At 45.8% G+C, this 25,024-nt stretch overlaps 2 protein-coding genes across 2 annotated transcripts; one reads left to right on the top strand and one right to left on the bottom strand.

Moving 5' to 3' along the window:
- The first annotated feature begins 6,831 nt into the window (after positions 1-6,831).
- LOC133883257 (probable methyltransferase At1g29790) lies at positions 6,832-8,751 on the top strand. The gene has a single exon (XM_062322530.1). The coding sequence runs from the start codon at positions 7,002-7,004 to the stop codon at positions 8,454-8,456; it is 1,455 nt and encodes a 484-aa protein (XP_062178514.1). The 5' UTR covers positions 6,832-7,001; the 3' UTR covers positions 8,457-8,751.
- Positions 8,752-16,243: 7,492 nt separating this feature from the next.
- LOC133930042 (protein neprosin-like) lies at positions 16,244-24,580 on the bottom strand. Its single transcript, XM_062376736.1, has 7 exons — positions 24,093-24,580; positions 23,913-23,999; positions 23,592-23,828; positions 19,998-20,162; positions 17,229-17,282; positions 16,997-17,143; positions 16,244-16,789 (listed from the first exon to the last, which is right to left on the bottom strand). Exons 1-7 carry the CDS (start codon positions 24,327-24,329, stop codon positions 16,412-16,414), a joined length of 1,305 nt encoding a protein of 434 aa, XP_062232720.1. The 5' UTR covers positions 24,330-24,580; the 3' UTR covers positions 16,244-16,411.
- Between the last annotated feature and the right edge of the window lie 444 nt (positions 24,581-25,024).

Genomic DNA, 25,024 nt, shown 5'->3' with positions numbered 1-25,024 from the left:
TGAAGGCCTAGCAACCCTCCGTGGCGGAAAGGTAAAGAAATCCTCAGGCATCTTGAAGGTAATAGCCTTCGTGCCAAAGAGGTATGACACTCTACGCACAAAAAAATGCATGGGCCACTCTACACACAAAAAATACGTGGACCACTTTACGCTAGCCAACGTAGAGATTAGCTTTGTTCGCACTCAACGCAACTAAACACCTGTAAAAGATCGCAACCCCTAGCCGCTAGCGGCCGCAGAGTGCGAGGAGGCCGGAAAAAGGGAGGAAAACGAAGAGTTGGCGCGACCAAACTCAACAGTACAATTTTATTCATACATATGCACACAACATACATACATACAGTCATACACCATACATACATACACTCCTACATCATACATACATACATACTTACGTACATATACATATGCTTACAGATGGTCAGGGAGCTAGAGGGCTCAGTCGATCCTGCACAGGTTGCAGAATTTCAACGTTTCTTGTTGGAACACATTATGTTCAAAACCCTCTATCATCTTAAAGGCAATAGGTTCCATGCCGGAGAGGTAGAAAACCCTCCGGCATCTTGAAGACAAAAACCTCCGTGCCCGAGGGGTAATTATTCTCTAGACAGTTACAGGCACAATGTAGGAGCAGAGATTCCAAAAAGTTGAGTGGGACTCAGAGTACGCAGGCTCCAGACGACTTCGCCTTCGTTACGTCCCTCAGCCTCGCTGTCGACTACACTTCCGACATCAATCGCTGAGGGGGTAACGGGCTGCTTCCTGTAGCCCCATCGTCGACTTCGCCTCCAGCTTCCATCGTCGTGGGCTCCGGACGACTTCACCTTCGTTACGTCCCTCAGCCTCGCCGTTGACTATGCTTCCAGCATCCATCGCTAAAGGGGTAACGGGCTGCTTCCCATAGCCCCATCGTCCACTTCGCCTTCAGCTTCCATCGTCGTGGGCACTGGACGATTTCACCTTCGTTACATCCCTCAGCCTCACCATCGACTATGCTTCCGGCATCCACCGCTGAGGGGGTAATGGGCTACTTCCCGTAACCCCATCGTCGACTTCGCCTCCAGCTTCCATCGTCGTGCGTTCCAGACGACTTCGCCTTCGTTACGTCCCTCAGCCTCACCGTCGACTACGCTTCTAGCATCCACCACTGAGGGGGTAACGGGCCGCCTCCCGCAGCCCCGTCGTTGACTTCGCCTCTATCTCTCCGCCATCGGGGGCTCCGGACGGTTCCAAACAGGTTGCCTCCTTTACGCCCCTCAGCTTAGCCAATGACTTTACTTCTGGCATCTACCTCTGAGGGGGTAACAGGCCGCCTCCCACAGCCCCGTCGTCGACTTTGCCTTTGGCTCTTCACCGCTGGGGGCTCTGGACAGATCCACCTTCGTCATGCTCCTCAGCTTCGCCAATGACTCCGCTTCCGGTATCTACCCCTGAGGGGGTAACGGGCTGCCTCCTGCAGCCTTGTTATCAGCTCCACCTCCGTTGTGCCCCTCAGCTTCGCTAATGACTTCGCTTCCGCATCTACCGCTGAGGGGGTAACGGGCAGCCTCCTGCATCCTCGTCGTCGACTTCGCCACCTCGGCCTTGTCATCGACCCTATCGTCGACCCCATCTCTGGCTCTATCACCGCAGGCTCTGGACGACTCTGCCTCCGACGCGCCTCTCAGCTTCACCGACAACTCTGCCTTCGGCTTCACCGCGACGCTCTGTCAGGCCTCTCCTTCGTCGAACCTCGCTGCCACCGCATGCGATTATCGCTGAGAGGTTTTTTTGAGGACGGGAGGCCGTTCGGGGCATCCAGACTTCAAAGAGGCTGGAGCTAATTCATCATGCATCCGCTCGCCCCTCAGAACCTCGGAACTAGCGGATGAGTGGGTGTTGGGGGGAAACGCCCTAGCCTGAGATATTTATACGGTGCACTGTAGCATTACTATAGGAACCATAATTTCTCCGCTACCACGTGGTGTGTACAGGGATGAAGGATCCAGAACCCTTCCTGTCCACGTGGTTGTAGGATAATATCCTAGGGGTAGGGTGGTAATATCCCCTGCTCCTTCTCCCTATAAAAGAAGCCCCACAGGGGAGGTGAAAGGGGAAGGAGACCCCCGGGGAAGGATTTTTCTCCTCTAGTCAGATGTAGAAGCTCCTCTTATAACCAGTTGATGCACACCATAAGCAAAAACATAGGACGTAGGGCTGTCATCCGACCAGGAGGCCCGAACCTGGTAAAATCTCTTGTGTTCTTAGGTCCATCATAGACAGACCCCTTCTCTCGCTCCCTCCTCTCGGCTCACCGCAGTCCCTAAGCATGAGCCTCCTCGTTGGAAGAGACTCTCTCCATACTCTGTTTGCACAAGACATCCTCTTGCGCCAACATTTTCTTTTTACCACTTGGTTGGTTTTTTTCCTTTTCTCCACTGGAAATGTTTTGGGCCCACATTTTCGGCGAGATAGCTCCATGACAACAAGGAAATAATTTTTTTTTGAAGTGATAAATTTCAGAACCAGTAATAAGGAAATCCCAAAACAAATATTTATATTGCAACATATATAAATATATATATTTCTCAAAGGATTACTAATTAAACAAAAATAGATATTGCAACAAATAAAAAATATTGATCTTAATATCCAAGAAAACATGTCACAACAAATATGATGAATAAGGGCAAGAAATTGTGCAACAAATTTTAAAACATCATCAACAACCGAACATTTGTTAGCCCTTTGATTCGAAAAAGCGGTGGTCTACCTGCCACTTGAATGATTATTCAGGGGAAGCAAATTATGTGAGACCGGGTCTCATAAATAGACCCCTACCTCTGTGTAACACGTGTCTTCCATCACGCCTGCATGTACGCGCGCGAGCCATTGGATCCAAAGTGTATGTCACAGATGGAGTGATATGGATGGTGTCCCGATCTTCATGACGTAGGACCACGAACAAGATAACTACCTTCAAATAAGCAGGATAACTAGCTGTAAGTAGCCGGATAACAGTGCAACCTAGCAAATAAAACTCGAAGCCAACCACCGTCTTTAACCGATAATCTGAATCGAGGATTCGCCCAACCACACTCTCAAAGAACCAACCAACACAACCTGGAATCAATGGACCAGGAGCACCAATTGGGAGCCGATGATGCAGCCACTTCTGTAATCCCACGAGGAAACCACAAGAGCAAAGGGGTAGAGATCACTCTCTGAATTTGTTAGCACATAGCTTGATTGATGCACTAGTTCAACCAAATTTTGATATGGCTGAAATTCAACAATGCGTTGAATATTACAGTGTAAACCCGACATAAACCGTGCCATAGATTGTTCTTCATGCTCATTTATATTAGCCCTGATAATGGCCTTCTCCATTTCTTTGTAATCATCTTCAACGGAGAGATGACCTTGCTTCAAAGCTTGTCAAAAAGATCACGCCGATAATGCCTCGGCACAAATCGACCTCTCATTTCTCTTTTCATTTCAGTCCATGAGACAATAGCAGGCTGTCCCACATCCTCTCGATCATGAATAACTTGTTCCCACTAGATTAGAGCATAATCATCGAACTCGAGAGAAACCATTGCCAACTTCTTTTCTTCCGAATAGTTAAGCATGCAAAATATCTTCTCAACTTTTAGCTCCCATGTGAGATAAGCTTCAAGATCAGATCCTCCATCAAATTTAGGCATGGTAAATTTCAGTTTACCAATCTTCTCTTCTTGGGGCTGATTACGTGCTTGATTGCCTTGACGTCGACGGCCTTTATTTTGTAATGGTTCATACTCGACCTCTTCTTCTTCTTCATGATCATTATTCACTCGACCACAACCTCTTCCCCTACCATGCACATCATTATTTCCATGCTCTGGATGTGGTGGTCGATGACCATGGAAAGCATCACGTTTTTGTTGTTGTCTTGCACACCGGGCATCAGCTTTTGCATCAGTTTCATCAACTTCCTCAGATTGATTACTCTCACCATCAAAGGCTCGTTGATGAGCATGAACAAGATTCATGAGGGCTTGAATGTCTTGTGACCTCCTCTCTAGTTTCTCCTCCAAGCTTTGCTTCAACTCATTGAATTGAGCAAGAAACACACATTCCTCCGGATTAATCGCCATCTTTCCTGCACGGTTAGTGATACTCGAGTAGAAAAAATGTGTGGAATATGATAATATGTGGAATCGCACAACCTCACCGTCTCTTACCAACCCAAACTCTTACGTTTTCCCTGCAGATTACAGAAGTAAATGTGCGGTGGTATAAGTGATGGTTAAGAGAATACACAACCAGATTTCTTTTTACAGTGGCTTGTTTGTGGAGCTTGGTGGGGAGTTGATGCACAAGGAGCAATCTGAATTCTAGTTATTGTAAAGCTAAGTAACAATCCAAACTAGAGATCTAATGCTTATTGCCGATCACAAGATATGAATGAAATATATGGATCAACTCACGCACAAAGAAAATTCAGATTTGATGCAAACAAGGAGTATGCTCGGGATGCAAGTGTTGCAATCAAACCCAAGCAAAATTTTGCACTAAAGAAAAGATAGCAAACTGGTCGAGCACTTGAGGGACTATTTTCACTCTGCACCTTTGACAAAAAGGATTACAACTGTTTGCACAACTCGATTCGATGTTTTACGTACTTGTACAAACGAATCTTTCACACTTCTTTTGCTATTTTTCCCCTTTTTAGCAACTTTTTTTTTGATATTTAATGCCACAAGACCAGATATATGACTAGCACAAATTAGAAGATAAAATCCAACACAACCAGCAGCTAGAACTTGATGGGACCAAAGTTTTCGAAAAGGATGAACTTGGTCTCTAACTTTTTACTTATAGATATGAAATGACACAAAAATATAGAACAACACAAGAGACACATGAAGGGTGGATGATGAGCAACTAAAACAAAGACTAATGGATAGAAACTTAACTAAACTCACCAAAATAACAGATGCAAAAACAAAAGGCTATTATTTTATTTTTTGAGGCTTTTTAATAGATAGGACGAACACAAAATATATATAGATAGGGATAAACGATCCTACTGTGGCAACAAAGGCTATGATATTAGATGATATGGATGGTGTCCCGATCTTCACGACGTAGGACCACGAACAAGATAACTAGCTTCAAAGAAGCCGGATAACTAGCTGCAAGCAGCTGGATAACAGTGCAACATAGTAAATAAAACTTGAAGCCAACCACCGTCTTTATTCGGTAACCTAAATTGAGGATTCACCCAACCACACTCTCAAAGAACCAACCAACACAACCTGAAATCAACGGACCATGAGCACCAATTGGGAGCTGATGATGCAACCGCTTCTGTAATCCCGCGAGGAAACCACAAGAACAAAGGGGTAGAGATCACTCTCTGAATTTGTTAGCACACAGCTGAACAAAGGGGTTTGTATTTTGATTATCAAAAGTGTGCCTATAATAGTGATACAAGAGGGTATTTATACTAGGAACAATACTCCTAGCTAGGTGTGAAAGGTTGGTGGAGTTACCTTGAAGATAGGCTAGCTGAAAGATCTAAAGTCGAAGAGTCTCGCGTGACCTGTTTAGCTTCTGACAGTCTTTAGTAAATTGGCCATTACTCCTTATTGGAAAGTCAAAATGACGAACAGTTTATTGGGTGTTAAAGTAGACTTGATTATCTATCCAACCATGTGCATTATGCATGCCGAATCATCACAGGATTGGTCGTATGACTCGAGGAAGTTGAAGCAGTTGTCACAAGACTAAGAGTGTTGAAGGTTGTGGAGGCGGTTGAGCCCCCCTCTTTGTTGTCGACGAGGTGGTCAATGAGATCGATGGTCGAGGCCCCCTCTTGGTGGTCGACAATCTCACGGTGCTACTCAAAGTTGGTCAAAGAGCACTCGACGCTACTCAGAATTGGTCGAGGAGTATGCAACGCTGCTCGGAGCTGGTCGAGGATTACATGGCGTTGCTGGTAGGTCTTTGTATCCAGAGCAATGTCCTCCTCTTCAGGTGTAAACCTTAGCAAAACAAATATACAACATTTAGATAGTATAAAATTCTCATTATTATTAAAGTTTAACTCAATAAGAAGCGAGTTCACATCTAGTTGTATCGTTTTGGCACGGTTTCGTGTAATCGGCTCTTAGACTAAGGGTGAAACATCTTAGTTTACATGATTGGTTGAGATGTCCGCATCATGAAGATCCCGTAGGGGTCTTTTTTCCAAAGGTAGCACACATGGTCTGGTTTGGAGACCTCATGAAGCTGTGCACACACGGTCCGGTCCGTTCTTTGTGATAAGGCTGTTCGATCCACCTTGTTAGTACATTTATCTTAAACATGGATTTGTAGTGTATCCTAAGAGTCTTATAAAGAGCACTAGAAAAGAAATCCTTATTTGTTAGATTTGTTGAGTCAAGACTGAAGACAAATTAGAATATAGTCAGGACCTGCCGCATCACCATTTGAAGAACATTTGAAAGAAAAGTTAAATTCTGTTGAAAGCTCTTTAATTAGTTGTTAAAGTTCTTCAAATTTCTTTGAAAGTTCTCTTCAGGTATGCTTCAAGTTCCCATAACCAAATTCAAAGTTCCCGGTCCGAGCTGAGTGTTTAGAAATTTTAATCAACCTTGCGCATGAAAAAGACGAAGGGAACTCTCCATGACAAATCTACTGGCTTCCTTGCCGCGTAGTTTGCTTCCTTGATGTGGTTGAGTACACTCCGACCAAATCACTTTTTATTCGTCAACTCCGACCAACTTTCGCCTCTGCTTCGTTTTCCTAACTCCTTTTCTTCAACATTCCGTAGCCTGATAAACAAATGAGCAAGCACGGAGATCCGAGCCCCGCCGAGTGGAGTGCGCCCTAAGCACTGATCACTTGCCAGTTGCCACCCATCAATCCAAGGCTAGAAACCAAAGCAACTGTCAAGGTACCATTGATTGAGGCGGCATTCACATTGTGCTCTGTCCTGGCTTCGCACCCATCGTTCATCTATCTGCTGACCAATGGAGGGGTTCTGCTTCGCGCGGTGCCGGTTCACGCGACTCATGGTGGCGATGCAGTTGGTTATGGGCGTGTTCGTGATCTTCATCAGCATGGCGAGCCTCCACCGCTTCTACACCACCAACAACCTCCTCCCGGGGCTCGACGACCCCGCCCACTGCGCCAAGTTCCACACCGTCGCAGGCGCCGATGGGTACGCCGGCTTCGACATCCACGCACTGGCGGACCGCGTCGACGACGTGCTCGTCCAGCTCGCCGAGCTCCAAGACAAGCTCGAGGCCACGGCGCTAAAGATCAGCAAGAAGACCAAGAAGCGTAAGGCCGGACACAAGCAGGAGAACATAACCATGCCGGAGTTCAGGCGCTTCCTGGAGGACGAGGTCATCCACCCGCTATACAGCGCGCACATCGCGCTCCGGCTGATCCGCCTCCCACGCCCGGACCCCGACGGCGGCGAGGGTAACGACGCCGCTCCGGCCGTCGACCCGCTCGTCAACTTCTTCACGGCCGAGGAGACCCGCAAGTACGTGACAGCCAAGGGCAACCGCGGCGGCCAGCCGAGCGTGTACGGGACCAACCGGACGTACGGCACCATTGGGCACGCCTGCGTGCTGATGCGCCGGGAGCTGGACGAGTACATGAGCTACGACGTCGGCGCCCACTGCCCCGACGACTGGGACCTCGGTCAGCGCCTGATGCTCGGCGGATGCGACCCGCTGCCGCGGCGCCGCTGCCTCGCCCCAGCCTCCAAGCTCTTCCACCGCCCGCTTCCCATCAACGAGTCCCTATGGAGGCTGCCGGACGACGGCAACGTGCGGTGGACCCGCTACCACTGCCGCGGCTACAAGTGCCTGTCTGCCAGGAACCAGCGCCGCGGCTACGACCGGTGCGTGGGGTGCTTCGACATGGACCGGGAGAAGCAGCGGTGGGTAGTCGCGGCGTCCAACGGCAGCGCAGCGCTCGCCGACTTCCGGATCGACGACGTGCTGACGGTGAAGCCCGGCGAGATGCGCATCGGCCTGGATGTGAGCGTGGGCACGGGCAGCTTCGCGGCGCGCATGCGGGAGCACAACGTGACCATCGTATCCACGGGGCTGAACCTGGGCGCGCCGTTCGCGGAGACGATCGCGCTGCGGGGTCTGGTGCCGCTGTATGCGACGATGAGCCAGCGGCTGCCGCTGTTTGACAACACGATGGACTTGCTGCACACGGCGGGATTCTTCGAGGGGTGGGTGGACCTGCAGCTGCTGGACTTCGTGCTCTTCGACTGGGACCGCGTGCTCCGCCCCGGCGGCCTGCTCTGGGTGGACAAGTTCGCCTGCGCTCGCAAGGACCTCGACGATTACATGTACATGTTCCTGCAATTCAGGTACAAGAAGCACCGGTGGGTCGTCTCCTTCAAGTCCAAGGACGAGGTCTACCTCTCCGCGTTGCTCGAGAAGCCGCCAAGGTCATGATCCACGCCCACGCGCATCAACGCCATCGTCGGTCAGTGACAGTCAGGTTGTAGAGTGAACTGAGATGAGATATATATTGATGATGTTTGTAATTTTAGCTCTGATTCAATATAACTTGATGAATAAATTCAAAGGAACTGAAGTTGATTTCAGGTTGGTTTACCCCTCGGTCTTTTCCTTTCCTGTATGTAGTTCTGTGACAAAACGTGGAGTTCTATAGTAGATCAGGTTGTGTACCTGTATGGATGATGTTGTAACTTTAGTTCTGATTCAACCTAACTTATTGGTGAATAAATACAAAGGAATTGAAGTTGATGTAACGATGTCAGGTTGGTTTACACTTATACCTCTATCTTTTTCTGTATGTGATGTTGCATTCTTGGTCTTTACATGTATCTAAGTAGTGCTGTAACAGAAGATGGATGTTTTCGAGATGGAGTTCCATGGTCGATGTTACCGGAATTTCAAGATGCTCGTTTGTACTATATCAATAATCGTCTAGCAATAACCTATGATGACCTGTTTATCTAGTCGTAGAGCACAACGCGAGCACTCAGATCTGGTTGGATAGCACGACACGACCACTCATAACTGGTCGAGGTCTCGATAGACCTGATCGGGAACTGGTCAAGGAGCACGACTACTTGCTCGGAGTTGATCGAGCGTGACTACCTGCGTGGGGGCTAGTCACAGATTTGATTGAGTAGCTGTTCAAGTAGTTTGATATGCACAACGTTAGATCGACCTACTTCAACTCTTCTTCTGCTGCACTACGTATCGAGTGGTAATGATCTATGATCTTCTACTAGCATAGTTTCCTAGGTGATTGTGGTAGAATTTTTTTGTTTTAGGCTAACTTAGCCTACCCGTTCTCCAACACCTATACCGCATGATATCATGCATCGCGTGAGCGGTTGCTTCTGCTGCCGTGCGACAGGAAGAGGGCAGCAGCAAGAAGTAGAGAAGAGGCAAGGCAAGAAAAGGAAAAAATGGAAGGAAGTGAGAAAAGGAAGAAGGAAGGGATTTTTTGGTGGATTCACCAAATTCGTCAGATTCATTTCAAATTCGTGGTTCACACTGCAAGGTTAACCTCTAATTAGTCCATATATTTGTCAATTTTCAAATAGAAATCGAGTTCAGTCGCAGGCGGTTCGAATTTAATCTTTTCAACCATAGGCTGAGATACTATTTTGAAATCTGGTATTAATCCATAGAGAATCAACTAATGTGGTCTAAAAGAAAGTTGTACGCCTTGTTGATATCTTTCTTTTGGCGCTGGTCTCGTTCAATTTGGATAAGCGGTTTGAAAGTTATCACTGAAACAATACCGTTATTTGGATCCAAAAACCTGGGCAACAAATCGTCTTTTTAATTCTGGGCGCGATAGAGATAGAATTAGAGTTTTCACACAAGATTAAAGTTCTAGATACTTCGATGTATTTATTTGCCATGTTTGGTGTAGTGGTTTAAAAGATATGTCCAAAACAGTGCAGAACAGGGTTTTAGATGTTTCTACAGACTTTGGGTCAAGGAATTAGCAGCGGTATTCATCTAGTAGTCTCGCTATTGTACTGGAATAGCTTTTGAGTGTTGTTTTATTCTTTAGGTTTGGAGAGTTCTTGTGCCATTGGTGTGATATCGGATTATCGCCACGATTAAGGTAAGTGCATGATGAACCTGTTTTATACCATGATTGTGCTCGACAGATGTTTTATTGATTCTCTCGATAGCATTCATATTTCTTGTGTTCATATGATTCAAGTTCACGATTGTGATCAAGTTTCAATTATTTTCTTTAAGTTCCATTTATGTTCCGAGGAAATCGGATGTGCAATTTGATTCTTATATTCGATCTGTTCTTGTGAGTACGTGCTGGCTCCACTTGCTCGGTTTTACCGGTAAACGCCAATGATGTATTCAAGATTGTCCGTTTCAAACGGAAACTTTTGGTTCATTGTTGTATTCAAAGACAAGGAAAATCCTCACTATTTATCATTCTTCATCGACACTATTGATGTGTCTGTTTTTCTGGTTTCACACTATACTTGCTGAGTATTTTTTACTCACTATTATGTTTCATTTAGTTTTTAGGTACCCTTTGATCGTGGCATGTCCGGAAAGGGGAAACATCATCACATAGTGGCAACGATCACACTTGAAACAAAACACTTGATAGTTGTCTCCATAACACTTAAGCGCCATACTTGGTTAACTAGGTCAATTATGCAGCTTGTGGTTGTTTTGGTCAAATGTATCGGGTCCACAAGTTGTATCGAGTCTATGAGTTATATCGGGTTCTAGTTTTAGACTGTTATGCTTACTTTCCGCTTATGAATATTATGTCTATAGTGTATGTTTATTTTTGCCAGTGCAAGGAAACGACAGTTGCAGAGGAAACTCTACCAAAATTTCTAATATTTTTTGAACTGATTAGGTTTTTAGACGAGAGTTGGTAGCATCCAGGTTTGTAGAAATCCAGGATGTTCAGTTGGTATCAGAGTCAATAATAGGTTGAGAAGTAGTGAATGGTTAACTTAGGCTAATTGTTACTAAAACTTGACATAGGCTGAACAAATTAAAACTCGACACACTATACACAGTAAGATATGTTTACATGAGCATGCATTGCATTTACGTTTCTGATCATAATTTTGTTTCTCTTGTATTTTACTCGATATGATAACTTTATGTTGATCGTGCTCTTGTTAACGTTAGGTTGATTAGAGCTATGCGTCCGAGGAGAAGGGCTCGTGGAAGTGCCCATGATGCCCGTGGGGGGTCGCAATGGTGGCCGCAATGCTAGTCATCGTACTGGCTAAGATAGGGAATCGAAATAGGTGGTGGGATAAAATCAGGAAAGGGAGGTGCTTGCGGATCACTCTGTTGCTGGAGTTACAGTCGCTGGCACTGGCCTATTGGTCCCAGCAATTCAGAGGATGACGTACCAAAGATGGATCTCCATGCGATTGGACACCTTCAATGGGTCGAAAACACTGACAGACGCTACGGATTGGCTGTGCAAGATGGAGAAGGTTGTGAATGGTTATCAGATGACGCCTGAGGAGAAGGTTGAGTTCATACCACACCAGCTGTCTGGTCTGGTAGACATCTGGTAGGATGGAGTACTTACAACATGGACACCTACTCGGGGTGACATCACTTGGGAGGTCTTTCTACAGCAATTTATGGCAAAATACTATCCATTATCATTCAAAAAATAGGATGGAATGAACCACATCCAATAAGGGAGCAAGACAATGGATGAATATGAGCGGGAGTTTAGCAATATTGTTCATGTCATGCCTATTGTGGCATGTGATGAGCATGAGAAGGCAAGGAAGTTCTTTAGAGGACTTAATGCCTGCTATCGAGAAGTGATGGGGAGAAATCCACCCAGTACTTATTTGACTACAATTGAGGAGGCTAGAGGACTGGAGTTGGAGATTCAGCTTACTGCAGAGCAACAGAGACATACTGGGAGTATGAGTGCCCCAACGGGCGACTACAAGAGGGGTCCCCAGGAGGGAGGAGAGTCTCCTCAGCGACCTCTTTTCAAGAAGTTGATGCCAAATCAACAATCCTAACAATCTCAATCATCCAGGTCCAAGTAGTTAGGAACCTAGTCTTTCTCGGCACCATGTCCTTCAGGAACCTCGTATATGCGTCCGGGTCTAAGACAGGGTCTGATTTGCTTCAAGTGTGGAAAACCCTATTATTCCTTAGAGTGTGGTTTTCCGGGACGTGTCGTTTATCCGGCAGGGAGGGACACATTAGAGTAGTGTGCAAGAGGAACCCAAATTCTATCATCAAGTGGCAACGATCTAGCTCTTCCTCGGTGGGATCTTCTATTGCCAATTCTCTTCAAAGCTCAATTCCTTCTACTAATGCTCGAGGGTCAGTCCAGATGATGGCCGCTTCCCCAATACCATATCCACAACCCCCTCATCAGTACCCGCCTCTACCTCCAGCCTACTATTGGCATATGCCGTAGCTTCCTGCACCACTTGCCCCGCTCCAGTTGTCTGCGCCCTCTACTGCTCCACAACCACAACATATTGGAGAAGGTGCTACTTCTTTGATTCCCACCATAATCTACACCATGCCTACCATCTCTTCTCTTGGTCGTCTAGATGTGGTCTCAGGTGTCATTACTGTTGATTCACATGATGCATTAGTTTTGTTCGATTATGGAGCTACCTTTTCGTTCGTTTCACTTGACTTTATTAGAAGAGCTAATATATCTGGTTGAAAAATTCCTTAGTATATTCAAGTTAGCTCTCTGAGAGGTCTCGTCTGTAGATCGGTGGTATGTCCGGGTTGTGTGATATCCATAGAAGGTGATGACTTTATAGTTAACCTAGTGGTAATTCCCTTACCAGTGTTTGATGTCATTCTTGGCATGGATAGGTTACAACTATACCAGGCCGTGATATCTTGTTTCTGGAAGACTGTTATCTTAGAAGCACCATCAAGAGAGATGATAATCTTTTAGGCAAGAACCCATCAGATTCCTTATCTGTATTGTCGAGCCTATTTCTGGGTCAGCGTTACATGAAGTCTGGATTTCTTTGGGTTTTAACTAAGAAGCCAGACCTAGCCTTAGAGATTGGAGAGATATCTGTGGTCTGAGACTATCCTGATGTGTTCCTTGCTGAGCTACCAAGAATGCCGTCCAAGCGCGAAGTGATGTTCCGTATTGATCTTATACCTAGTACTCACCCTATTCAATAGCACCATACCAGTTGGCTCGTCCTTTTCAAGATGAGTTAAGGAAACAACTGGATGATCTGTGGGCTAAGAAGCTGATTCAGTGTAGTGTGTCGCCTTGGTGAGCGCCTGTTTTGTTACCAAGAAAAAGGATAAAAGCTGGCGCATGTGTGTGGACTACCATGGCTTGAACACGGTAACCATCAAGAACAAATACTCTTTGCCCTGCATTGATTAGTTGTTTGACCGGTGGAAAGGAGCCAAGGTGTTTTCTAAGATTCATTTACAATCAGGGTATAACCAGATTCCAGTGCGGGAAGAGGATATTGAGAAAACAACGTTTGCCATGATGTATGGACACTATGAGTTTAGAGTTATATCCTTCGGACTCACTAATGTGCATGCTTATTTCATGGAGACAATGAACAACATGCTATAGCAATTTAAGGATTTTGTGGTAGTGTTCATTGATGACATCCTCGTTTTCTCCAAGACTGAAGAAGAGCATGAGCAACACATGAGGAAAATGCTCAAGACCTTGTGAGACGATAAATTCTTTGCTAAGCTAAAGAAGTGTGAGATCTGGCTTTCAGAGGTCAGTTTTTTAGGACATGTTATCAATTAGCAAGGTATCTCAGTCAATCCAAGCAAAGTTTCTACATTGGTACAATGGGAAAGGCCGACTAATATCAAGGAGGTGAGTAGTTTCCTGGGCATGGCAGGTTATTACCGACGTTTTGCAAAGGATTTGTCAATCATTGCTTAGCCTATGACGACACTCACTAAAAAGAATGTGAAGTTTAAGTGGACTGAGAGATGTGAATGTAGTTTCAAGTATTGAAGGAGAGATTAGCGACCGCTCCCATCCTTACCCTTCCAGAGCCTGGTAGACATTTCACTGTTTATTCTGGTGCTTTCTGAGTAGGACTTGGATGCGTCCTTATGCAGGATGGAAAGGTAATTGCCTATGCATCGAAACAATTGAAGAAACACGAAGAGAACTACCCTATACATGACCTAGAACTTGCTGCCATAGTGTTTGCTTTGAAAATATAGAGATATTACCTGAACGGAGAGTCTAGCGACATCTTCACCAACCATAAGAGTTTGAAGTACATCTTCACTCAGAAGAATCTCAATTTAAGGCAGAGAAGATGGTTAGAGTTGATCAAAGACTATGACCTCAATATCCAATGCACGCCAGGCAAGACTAATGTGGTGGCTGATGCTTTGAGCCGCAAGAATGTTCCCCCCTATCTTAAGTTGTTTGATAACGGAATTTGAATGGAAGGGTATTTCCTATTGCTATGCTAGAGTGATAAGAGCAGAGACACATTTCATTGTTGAGTTCGCCATACTGGAGCATATGTTGCAAGCACAACAACATAATCAGTTGTCACAAGAGGTGAAAACATGTATTGGAGAAGGGAAAGCGGGAAATTTCACATTGGATGTTTTCGAAGCGGTACGATTTCATGGTCACGATTGTGTGCCACAAAAATCCCAGGTCAAAGAGGATATACTTCGAGAGGCATATCGCACACCATACATGGTACACCTTGGCGAGAAAAAGATGTACCATGACCTAAAGAAGATATTTTGTGGAAGAGGCAAGATTTGAATGCTAACCAATGGATTGCATCAATTAATGTTTTGAACCGTAGCCTATTTGGCTAGGTTTCTTCCTTTGATTGCTTTCCACCACATGTTTAATATGAAATGACCGATTCTTTAAATTATTTTAACATCTAATGAAGTAATAATTTTGAGCAACTTTACAATCCTTTCCTCCGTGAGTTTAGTATGCACAGTTCTTTCTATCATTAACTTTTCTCCATGTCTTGAACCCCTTCACTATGAATACATCTTATTATACCTTTCTAGACAATTTGTTTGATAACCAACGGAAAAGCTTGGAATGAATGAGATTGAAACCTACATTGGTGACTCCTTTGGACTAAACCAATATACTTGCTATCAGAAAAGACATTTAAATATTTTGACGACTCCCTTTCAAGTAATACTATACGTTTCCCTAGAAAAATAATACTTTAGATACCATATCGAATGATGTATAACAGTATAAGAAAGAATAATTGTTAATCGACAGCTCGAAATCATACAATAACATTTGTCCGGGACCAAAAATATGGAAGGTAAAATGACATGTACTTAAAGAATGGAATGGGCATCATGTAAATTGGATGCATAAAACGGCAGGTGTGGGGGGAAAATAGAACAGCCTGAGGATAATGGTTGGCGATCACTATCAAAGGTCCCTCTAGACCGTTCGGCCTTTGGACTCGGCAGGAGGCCTTATCCCTGGGGGCTGCGAACCCCTTTGGGCTACCTCTCTGGCTCGTACGTGGCCTTCTGAAGACTCGAAGCTACAGCAAGTACCCCCAGAGCCTTCAACCTCTGAACTCAACAAGAGGCCTTATCCCCGGAGGCTGTGGACCCTTTCGGGCCGCCCCTCCGGTGCCTATGCGGCCTTTTGAAGCCTAAAGACGTGATCGACCTCTGGAAATAATATCAGAGAAGAAATGACACCCCCATTTGCTGCCTACTTGACACGAGGTGACGGGCGATAAATGCCGGTGCAAGTGGCGCTTATCCTGACACCCCCAACACGATGCAAGTCGTCTTGACACCCCCAGCAGAGCGGTGCCGGGCCGTGATTGGCAACCGGTTCACCCCTCAGGGGCAAGCATCAAAATAATTACCACGGTAGATATTTATCTTCTATGTATGATAAAAGATAGTTTTTCAGGATAAGGTCTAATAATTCGGTTATGTTCTATATATTTATATATCATGATAACTTGTATACTAAGCTACGTACTACTTTATAAATAAGGAGTTATGATCACCTAGAAAAAGAAGGTCGTAAAGGGGTACACTCAACACATCACGAAAGAATACAATCATAGGTCTTCCTGTGATACTCCCCTAGTCCAGTCTATATTTTTACTATTAATATATTTATAGTGTTCCTTTCTCTCGAACTTTATCTCCAAACTTAAATCTCTTTCTTATAAAAAACTCTTGATGTACTTGCTGGATAAAATAATCTCTTGCTCTAACAGAAGGCACTTCTCAAATAAATTCCTCTCAAGTCTCAACCGTTCCGATGCCTTCTTCGCTAAACTCTAAAACCAACCAATATCAGAAAACACTGAACAGAAATGAACAGCAAACAAACAAACAAAAAGAAAAACAGCAAAAGCAAAACTAGATCCAAATTCATCTCAGGGGCATTTCACATTCCTCCCTGGCCCTCCATAGTAGAAGTAGCTGCCCCATTCGGCGTTGGACCCTCCCTGGATGTCGTAACACCCGGTGTGGTCGGCGAGGATTTTCAGGTTGGCCGCCGGGATGAGGTTGTTGTCCCAGTCTACCACCTGGAGGTTGCGGAAGTAGGCGGCGCGGTCGAAACCCTCGCTAGGGAAGTGGCCGCTGCCCATCTGCGTCGCCGTGTGCGACCCCGACGGCTGGGTGTTAACGACCTCGCCGCCAAACTGCACCATGTTCGAGTGGCGCGCCAGGTGGGTGAACAGGTAGGACGGCCAGTAGCCGACGACCAGGCCCTGGCCCAGCTCCAGCCACCAGTGCCCGTGCTTCGGATCCTGGAAACCATGTATAATTGCTGTCAGGGAATAGCAGCATGGAGCCATGGACACTGATAAAAAGTGGTGGTTTTCATCCCTGTATGTTTCAACTTTATTTCACAATTCATGAACAATTTGATGACTCACTGATTGATGACATGTTTAGTTGTTTACATTATGAATATTTAGACCAGTGTAGCTTTGAAATGTGAATTGATTTATTACCTTCCATATCATCAGAGTAATATCGAACTGCCTGCCGTTGTACACCGATTCTGGGGTGATAGCCGCCCCGATCGCGATCTTGTTAGTCGTCTGCACGAATCCGCGGCAGTTGTGGTTGTAACACCCGGTCTCTTGATAAGCGTCAGTCTACACAATGTACAATTAATTAGGATCCCATAGCGAAAAGGAAAGTCAATGCTGTACTTTTTTGTTTGTTTGTAAGCACACTTACTGTCCAATAGGTGAAGAATCTTGGGTTACTATCTCCATACAGCTCAGGGCTTATCTAGAAAATCAGAAAAAAAAATTATGTGCTTTTTTTTGAGAGCAAATAAGAATAAAATTACAAAGTTACGAGACGATGACGGACATTGGTGCGATGATCAAAAGAAGTTAGCTGACCTCGCACGGGTTTTTTCAAGTAGCTGTATACCCGGGAAGGTTACGGAGGACATGAATCTTCAGTTATACAGGGAGTTTTCAGATGAAGAAATTAGTGATGCGCTGTTTCAGATTGGTCCCCTCAAGGCTCCCGGACTGGACGGTTTTCCGGCTCGCTTTTTTCAGCGTAACTGAGGTATCATGCGGGAGGATGTGATCCAAGGGGTAAAAGAATTTTTCCGGGAAGGTGTGATGCCTGATGGAATCAATGACATGGCGGTGGTTCTCATTCCAAAGAAAAAAGAGCCTTCGCCCTCTACTACATGATCTGATCTCACCGAACCAAAGTGCATTCATTCCAGGGAGGATGATCACAGACAATGCTCTCATCGCCTTTGAGTGCATACATGCAATCTAGCAGAAGGAGATACAGAACGAGAACATACAAGAGCTGAAAATAACTAGGAATTCTCCAGGTGTCTCTCACCTTCCTTTTGCAGACGATGCATTGCTGTTTTTCAGAGCCAATATTGAACAAGCCAGCCGAATTAAGCAGGTTTTACAATGTTTTGAGAAAGGAACGGGTCAGCTACTGAGCCCGGTCAGATGCTCCTTACTTACTAGGGAGGAGCTTGATCATGATCGGCAGGAACAGATAAGGGTTATTCTTGGGGTGGAGAACGCGGAGTTTGAACCCAAATATTTGGGTTTACCTACACCGGAGGGAAGGCAGAAAAAGGAGAGTTTTCAGCCACTGCGGAAGCGTTTTGGCAAGAATGTCAGCTTTTTCGGAGAGGTCCCTGTCTACTGCAGCAAAGGAAGTGCTGATTAAGTCAGACGCGTAAGCCATACCAATGTATATTATGAGCATTTTTCAGCTCTCCCAATCCCTATGCGAAGAGTTAGCACGAGGCGTTCGTAACTTCTCGTGGGGAGCAGCGAGTGGAGTGCGCAAGACTCACTGGATTGCCTGGCAGGAATTCACAAGGAGTAAAGATTGTGGTGGTCTAGGTTTTTGAGATTTCCATGTGTTCAATCAAGGCTTGCTCGCTCGACAAGCATGAAGGCTAATCGAGTTCCCAAACAGTTTGGGCACTCGTCTGTTGAAGGCAAAGTACTTCCCAAATGGGGACCTCCTTGATACGGCTTTCCCAGCACAAGTATCTCCAATGTGGCGAGCTATTACGTTCTGCCTAGAGCTGATGAAAAAGGGCACCATTTGGCGTATTAGGGATGGAAAGAAGGTAAAGATATGGAGACATGTATGGATTCCTAGGCCGGTTCATCTTAAACCCACGAAGCCTAGGTTGAAATGGGTTTCCCAATTACTAGATGAGGATTCAAAGTCGTGGAATGAGGAGGTACTGAACTGTTTCTTCCATTAACATGATGTGGCTAAAATTTTGAAGATTCGAGTGTCTCGGCACCCTTGTGATGACTTCATGGTATGAACTATGAAAGGTCAGGTTGCTTCTCTGTTCGCAGCGCCTATCGGTTTGGTATTGAGCTGCAAGATCTCGACAAAGGAGGTATTGCGTCTAGCAGCCGGCCAGATGGGTCACGCCCTATCTGGAAGAAGTTGTAGACGCTCCTGGTACCGCCAAAAGTTAAACCTTTTGCTTGGAAGCTGATCCATGGGGGCTTAGCTTCCAAAGCGAACAAGAAATGGAGGAATTTGGAGACTATCAGTACTTGTGACATATGTGGTACAGAAGAGGAGAATGACTACCATGCAATTATGAAGTGTGATCACGCAGCCAACCTAAGAGGGGTGGTTCGAGCTATCTAGGATATTCCTGCCGAGGATATGCTAGCCTACACTGTCCCTCAATGGCTCCTCAATGTGATCAGTTCATGTGATGAGGACTCAGGGGCTCGGCTCCTGCTATTGCTATGGTGTGTCTGGTTTGTTCGAAATGAGATCGTGCACTCAAATAGGCGAATTTCTATCACTGGTTCTGTCAAGTTCCTAGAGGCTTTTTGGGAGTCCTTGTGCGCAACCAGGCATAAGGGCCATGTAGACTGTAAAGGCAAACTGGTGGTGTGTGGTGGTTCTTCAACTCAGCTGAATGATGTACACCAAACGAAGGATCCCTGGCAAGCACCAGAAGAGGGATGGATAAGATTTCTGTTGATGGCACTTTCATGGAATCGTCTAGAGAAGGAGGCACTGACGTCATAATCAGAGACCATACAGGAAAGACACTATTATCATCTTGGTGGGCCTTCTTTGACGCCAACAGTGTGGAGGAGGTTGAGGCCATGGCCTACTATGATGGGCACACCTTAGCAGCGAAGTGGACTCCGACAAGAGTAATCCTGGAGTCAGATAGCATGACGATTGTTCATTATCTGTCCAAGCCAAAAATACAACGATCTAACTTCACGATTCAAGAGGGACTGGAGGCAGCGAAGAAGATACGTGAGGTGGTGTTTCATCATATAAGGAGAGAGTAGAACAATGTGGTGCACGAGCTCGCCCAGCTAGCGAAACATTTGCGTCATAGTGCTGTTTGGCGGGAACGTGTCCTTGCCTGTGTCGAGCTCTAGGTAGCTTAGAATTGTACCTCACCTTTAAGTAACTAATATAACTCTCTTTTTATTTGCCAAAAAAATGTACCTGCCATCCAGCTTCGATGGTGTTGAGATCATTGCCGAAAGAGCCAGAGATGACCCAGATCTGTGACAGGCTGAACTCGGATGGGTCTCCAATCCTTGGTGACCACACATTTACACTGGCTTTGGCCCCATAGTACTGCTCAGAGTTTACATACCCAACTGCATGCTGCAACCAAGTAAAAAACATATCAACTTGTATCCAGCCAGAGTTCCAGTTAGATTATTTGACTAGTTTAGTTGGCAGTACAGTCTTCTGCTTAAGAAGAGTACTCGTGGCCAATTAAAGCTACGTACGAGATATAAAACAAAGCAACCAATTTAATCTAATGGTCAAGTCAAACAGCTCATGCTTCAAGAAGCGCTAATTCGCTCATCTGGATTAGTTTAATGAAGCTTCTGCAGATGTAAAATTATTTTTGTGTGCTTATTCCCAAGCCACATGGGGGTTTGCTGTTGTAGTGTGTCCTTTAGGCATCTCTTAGCCGGAGATTAGGCTCCTTGGTGAATTCAATCGATGTACTTCCAACCCGATTTTTAAGATGGGAATCTTTTACAACTCTGGAGTTGCACTATTTTTCAACTAAATTCGTTATGTAATGGTAACTTCCAGCAAAGAGAATATGTTTTTTTTTAAATGACGGTATAAGCTCTGCCAATTTTATATTAAAAGAAGAGAATCAACCTAATTTACGAGGGAAGTCAGATCCAAAAAACAAACAACTGCGCAGTTAAAAGAAGGGAGAACCGTAACAAAACCGCTTAACAACAAGACGACGAAGACAACTAAATGGCTCGCCCACCATACAACCACAACTCAAGAAAAGCCCATCGTAGGTCATCGTTGCCAAACTCGCTCTCAACGTAGCAGCTCTGACTTCCCACAATGAACCACAATCGCTGCCTCGCCTTCGTCACGCTGGCACTCACAACAACCATTGACGCAACTAGGAAAGGCCATGCCTCGTGTAATCGTTGCCGAGCTCCATCAGACCCATCAACGCAGCAGCTTAGACTCCACTCAGTACGCCCCTTCCAAGCGCGTCAGCCGACCATCTGAGAGAAATGACCAAACGCCAGACCTAAGCCGTCGACTGCCCAAACATGCGGAAGGATCTCCAAGACAACGCCTCCAAGGAGGATGCGACATCGAAGACGCCGCTGTCGCCCACCCAGAATTCTGAACCTGGGTTTTCACCTAGAAAATCCTCTAGGTAGGGGGATGCACCATGACGACGGCTCAAGAGAGGAAAGTGGCGCCAAATGCGTCGCCATCGTTAGCACTGGCAGAAAGTCAGGTTAGGTTTTCGCCCGGAGCCCTAAAACCCAACACACAGCACGAACGAGCATCGCCTCGTTGCCACACGCGTGTTGCCCGCTGGGCCACCACCAGCCATAGAGCTCTCCACGCACCAAAACTAGGGGAAGAAGATAGATCAACAAAAGGGAGGAGCCATTGGCCAAATGGCTGCCACAATAACAACATCGGGACAACAACGGGGCAAATGGCAACCAAGCAACATTGGACACCAATAGAAGCACGACGGCAAACACCCGTAGACATTGGCAGCAAGCAGCAACAACCGTCACCAACAGCACAAGCAATAAGACGGCATCGACAACCACAGAACTCAGCATCGGCACAACAACCACACGAGCTCAACATCTGCCACAAGAGCATCAGGCCACAACCAAAGTAGCCATTGGCCTAGCAACACACCCCACCAAGAGCAGCAACAACAAGGAGTGACATGGCAGGAGGCATCAGGCAGCGGCAACAGCAACACACATGACAACAGTAGCTGGACGATGGAGAGGCCCTCGGTGGTAGGTCCGTAACAACCCTGCAACCATTGCCACCAGGCACAGATGTCGTGCAACCACACCGCCGCATGACGTAGAGCCTAGATCCCGCGACGTCGCACCATTGGATGACGCGCGCCGGTGCCGCCCCATGCCGACACTTGCAAGCCCCGTCATGGGTTGCCGCCACCTGTTGCCGACATGCGTGGACCTCGTCGAATGCCACCATCGGTGACCAATACATGTGGGCCTCACCAGGCTCTGATGCTCCTTGTCGGCATGCACAGGCACGCCGCCGTGCCGCCCTCGGCTGATTGTGCGTGGGTGCCTTAGTCACGCCACGCCACCCCCGACACCACACCGATGGAGGCGCCCTCACCGATCCAGATCTAGGGAGAGGAGGGAAGGGGAAGAAGAGATAGGGAGGAAGGAGAGGGAAGTGGCAGGGGGAAGGGGAGGAGGAGGGTGAGGCCGTCACCACCATCGTGATGGCGGCCAGCTAAGGCTGGCGACGTGGTGTTGCTGGCGGGCGGTGGAGTCACCCCATGCCGCTTCTGCGAGACGATGCGAGGGCCAAAATCTTCCTAGTAGTGTAAATCGGATAGTATTGTCGAAATGTCGCAAAGAGAATATGTTATAAGGAATATCAAACGAAACAGAAACAATAGCAATCCCTGGCATAGATGAACATGAACATTTTGCTTACAAAATTTGCATAATAGGATGTTCTCTAAAGCGAGACAAAAAGAAAAAAGCAGAGCAAATTTGGTCTTGGCACACCCATCAAAGTTTAGGATCTTATCTACAGAAAGCAACAAAGTCAAATATATAGCTAGCCCTCTTGCCCTAAAGAGGCCAAATCGAAGCTTCACTAGCTGCACAGAGAATCGAGTACTTAATGTCATGCAAACGCATGGTTCTTTGGAACCATTTGGCCTATCTGTTTAATTACCGCTACATGTTCGAGAACTCTGTCATTGATTTTGCAGCAAGCATCGAAACCTAAGATGCAGAGATCTTACTTAAATCACCGCCAATCAATATGGAAACTGTGTTCGTGATTCAGCAAATAAACAACTCTGAAACCGAGATGAGCTTGCACATGCTACCACTTAAAACTGTACTACCAGTAGACAGGAGTCTAACAACTGTCCTGACGACTGACTGAAATTTATATATATTTCACTGGCCAGGTTGTGTAGTCATGAAGAGGACACCTAAAAACTTGTAAGATGCCAGTGGATCTTTAAAAAGTTTGGCCTACAGAAAAGAACAAAATCAGCTATTGATCCTAGTAGCAAAATAAAATTTCTCATCTGGATTTTTCTCAACTGAAGCTTCTGTAGATTCATGCAAGCAGCAACTGCTGTGCTATCTTATTCCAAGTGCACGGGCTCGGGCTTCCCTTTTGTAATTTTTCGTATTTTGGCACTTCAGGTTACTAATTAATCCCTGCAGTAGAAACTTCTATTTTCTTTCGTTCCAATTTTTTTATGGAGCAATTTGATAAGATGAGGATTCCGAATTGTGTTAAACATTATTGATGTTTGCTCCCATGTATGCCTCCTCTCCTCTTCCTTGAGCAATCCAATTTATGCATATTTTACAGTATTGAAAAATATACGTGCCATTGTAAAACGTAAGACATGTACTCTTTTCTTAGTGCTATGTCAGTGATTTGTTCTTTTTTGTGAGGATGTCAGTAATTATTTTCTTTACAATGGCATATATACGGTCTGTAAAAAACACTTTGCTGTGATAACAGAGAATCGGTGGTTTTGTAGGACCAACAAACCTCATGGCCGCTGCTGGTGGAATCATGGCGAACACCCCGGCGCGCCGGCTTCCTGCCGTACCTTCTGAGGGAGCTGGCCCTGAGCATATCCTCCTCCGTCGTCCGTCGCATGGCCACCGTTCCTTCCGGGCACGCCTCGCCGGTGGCATGCCATGCCTGGACCACCACCTCTCCAACTGTGCCGCCGCCGCCTTCGGCAATGGTGAAGTTGTAGTTCTTGGGCCTCTCCGGTGGATCCTGGATGATCGAACATCGAAATCGGGTTAACATAACATGCAAAAATAATCAAGCAAATGGGAGAAGAAAGAACAATAGTGCTACCAGAGGCTTTTGGTCCTTGAGCTTTGGGTGGTCAAACGCTGGCTGGAGGTGAGAAGGAACACAGTCTATGAAATCGCCATCCGGGCTCTGCAAAAAGAAACAAACAAGCAAATTAAATCAAGAGCTACAAAGGGAGATCGAAAAGGAAATGAAACCAGTTTCAGGTTATCAGCAAGTGACCCGAATGGTCTTGACAGAGGGCTTGTTGAGCTTCTTGAGGAGAGCCCTGATCCTCTTGTACTTGAGCACCTCCTTCCCTGGCCTCAACCTTGCAGTGGCATTACCGGCAGCACCACTCCTGCTGCTTGGCTCGGAGTTGGACGCCAATGCAGCAGCAGAAACATTAACAGGTGGAGAAGAGAGCAAGAACATCAAGAGGAGAAAGGGAACAAAGTAGAAGCTGCTGCAAGAAGCCATGCTCCTTTTGCTCCCTCCCGCAGCTTGTCTGCTTCTAGCCGCGCGCACACACGCGTGACGCGACTGGGAAAGCAATAGTAATAGTGCGCACACACAGCTTGTCTTCTTCCTCCCTGGTGCCTTGCTCGCTGGCCTCCCTTTGTGTGCTTCTTCCTGTCCTCTCCCTTTGAAGTGGGAGCGTGAGACTTCACTTCTTTCACTGGCTGAGGTGTTTTCTCAGTGAGGGATCTCTGTGGTGCTGAGTGCTGATACTGGTTTCGCTTTTTTAAAACATACATGTGCCACTTCAAAAAAAGAAAAGAAAAAAAAAAGAAAAACAATGTGACGGTCAAAGTGTTGGAGTTCCCATGCAAAGTTAGGTGCTACCCCCTCCATTAGTATGGGTATTTTCTTCGCAGTTTTTTAAGTTGGATTTTGCTTAAATTTTTCTCTTCAAATATATCATTTATAACTAGAAAACATATATAGTGTGAAATTATTTTGAATTATGAATCTAATTATATAATTTTTATACATGAAATATTCTTATAATTTGATTAACTATTAGTCAAAATATACAAATTTGACTTCTTTAAAATAAAATTCGTCTACTATTTTTAAATGGAGAGAGAGTACTTATTTATGGGTTGCAATAAAAACCTGCAACACCAACCAAGCGTGCACCAAAAGCAATGGGACCTCTGTTTTCTCTGGGC

Source organism: Phragmites australis, chromosome 10 (genome assembly GCF_958298935.1).
Source record: "Phragmites australis chromosome 10, lpPhrAust1.1, whole genome shotgun sequence".
In the NCBI taxonomy this organism is placed as follows: Eukaryota; Viridiplantae; Streptophyta; class Magnoliopsida; order Poales; family Poaceae; genus Phragmites; species Phragmites australis.
Note: the sequence above shows the minus strand (reverse complement) of the source record. Positions and strands in the feature narration are given on the sequence as shown.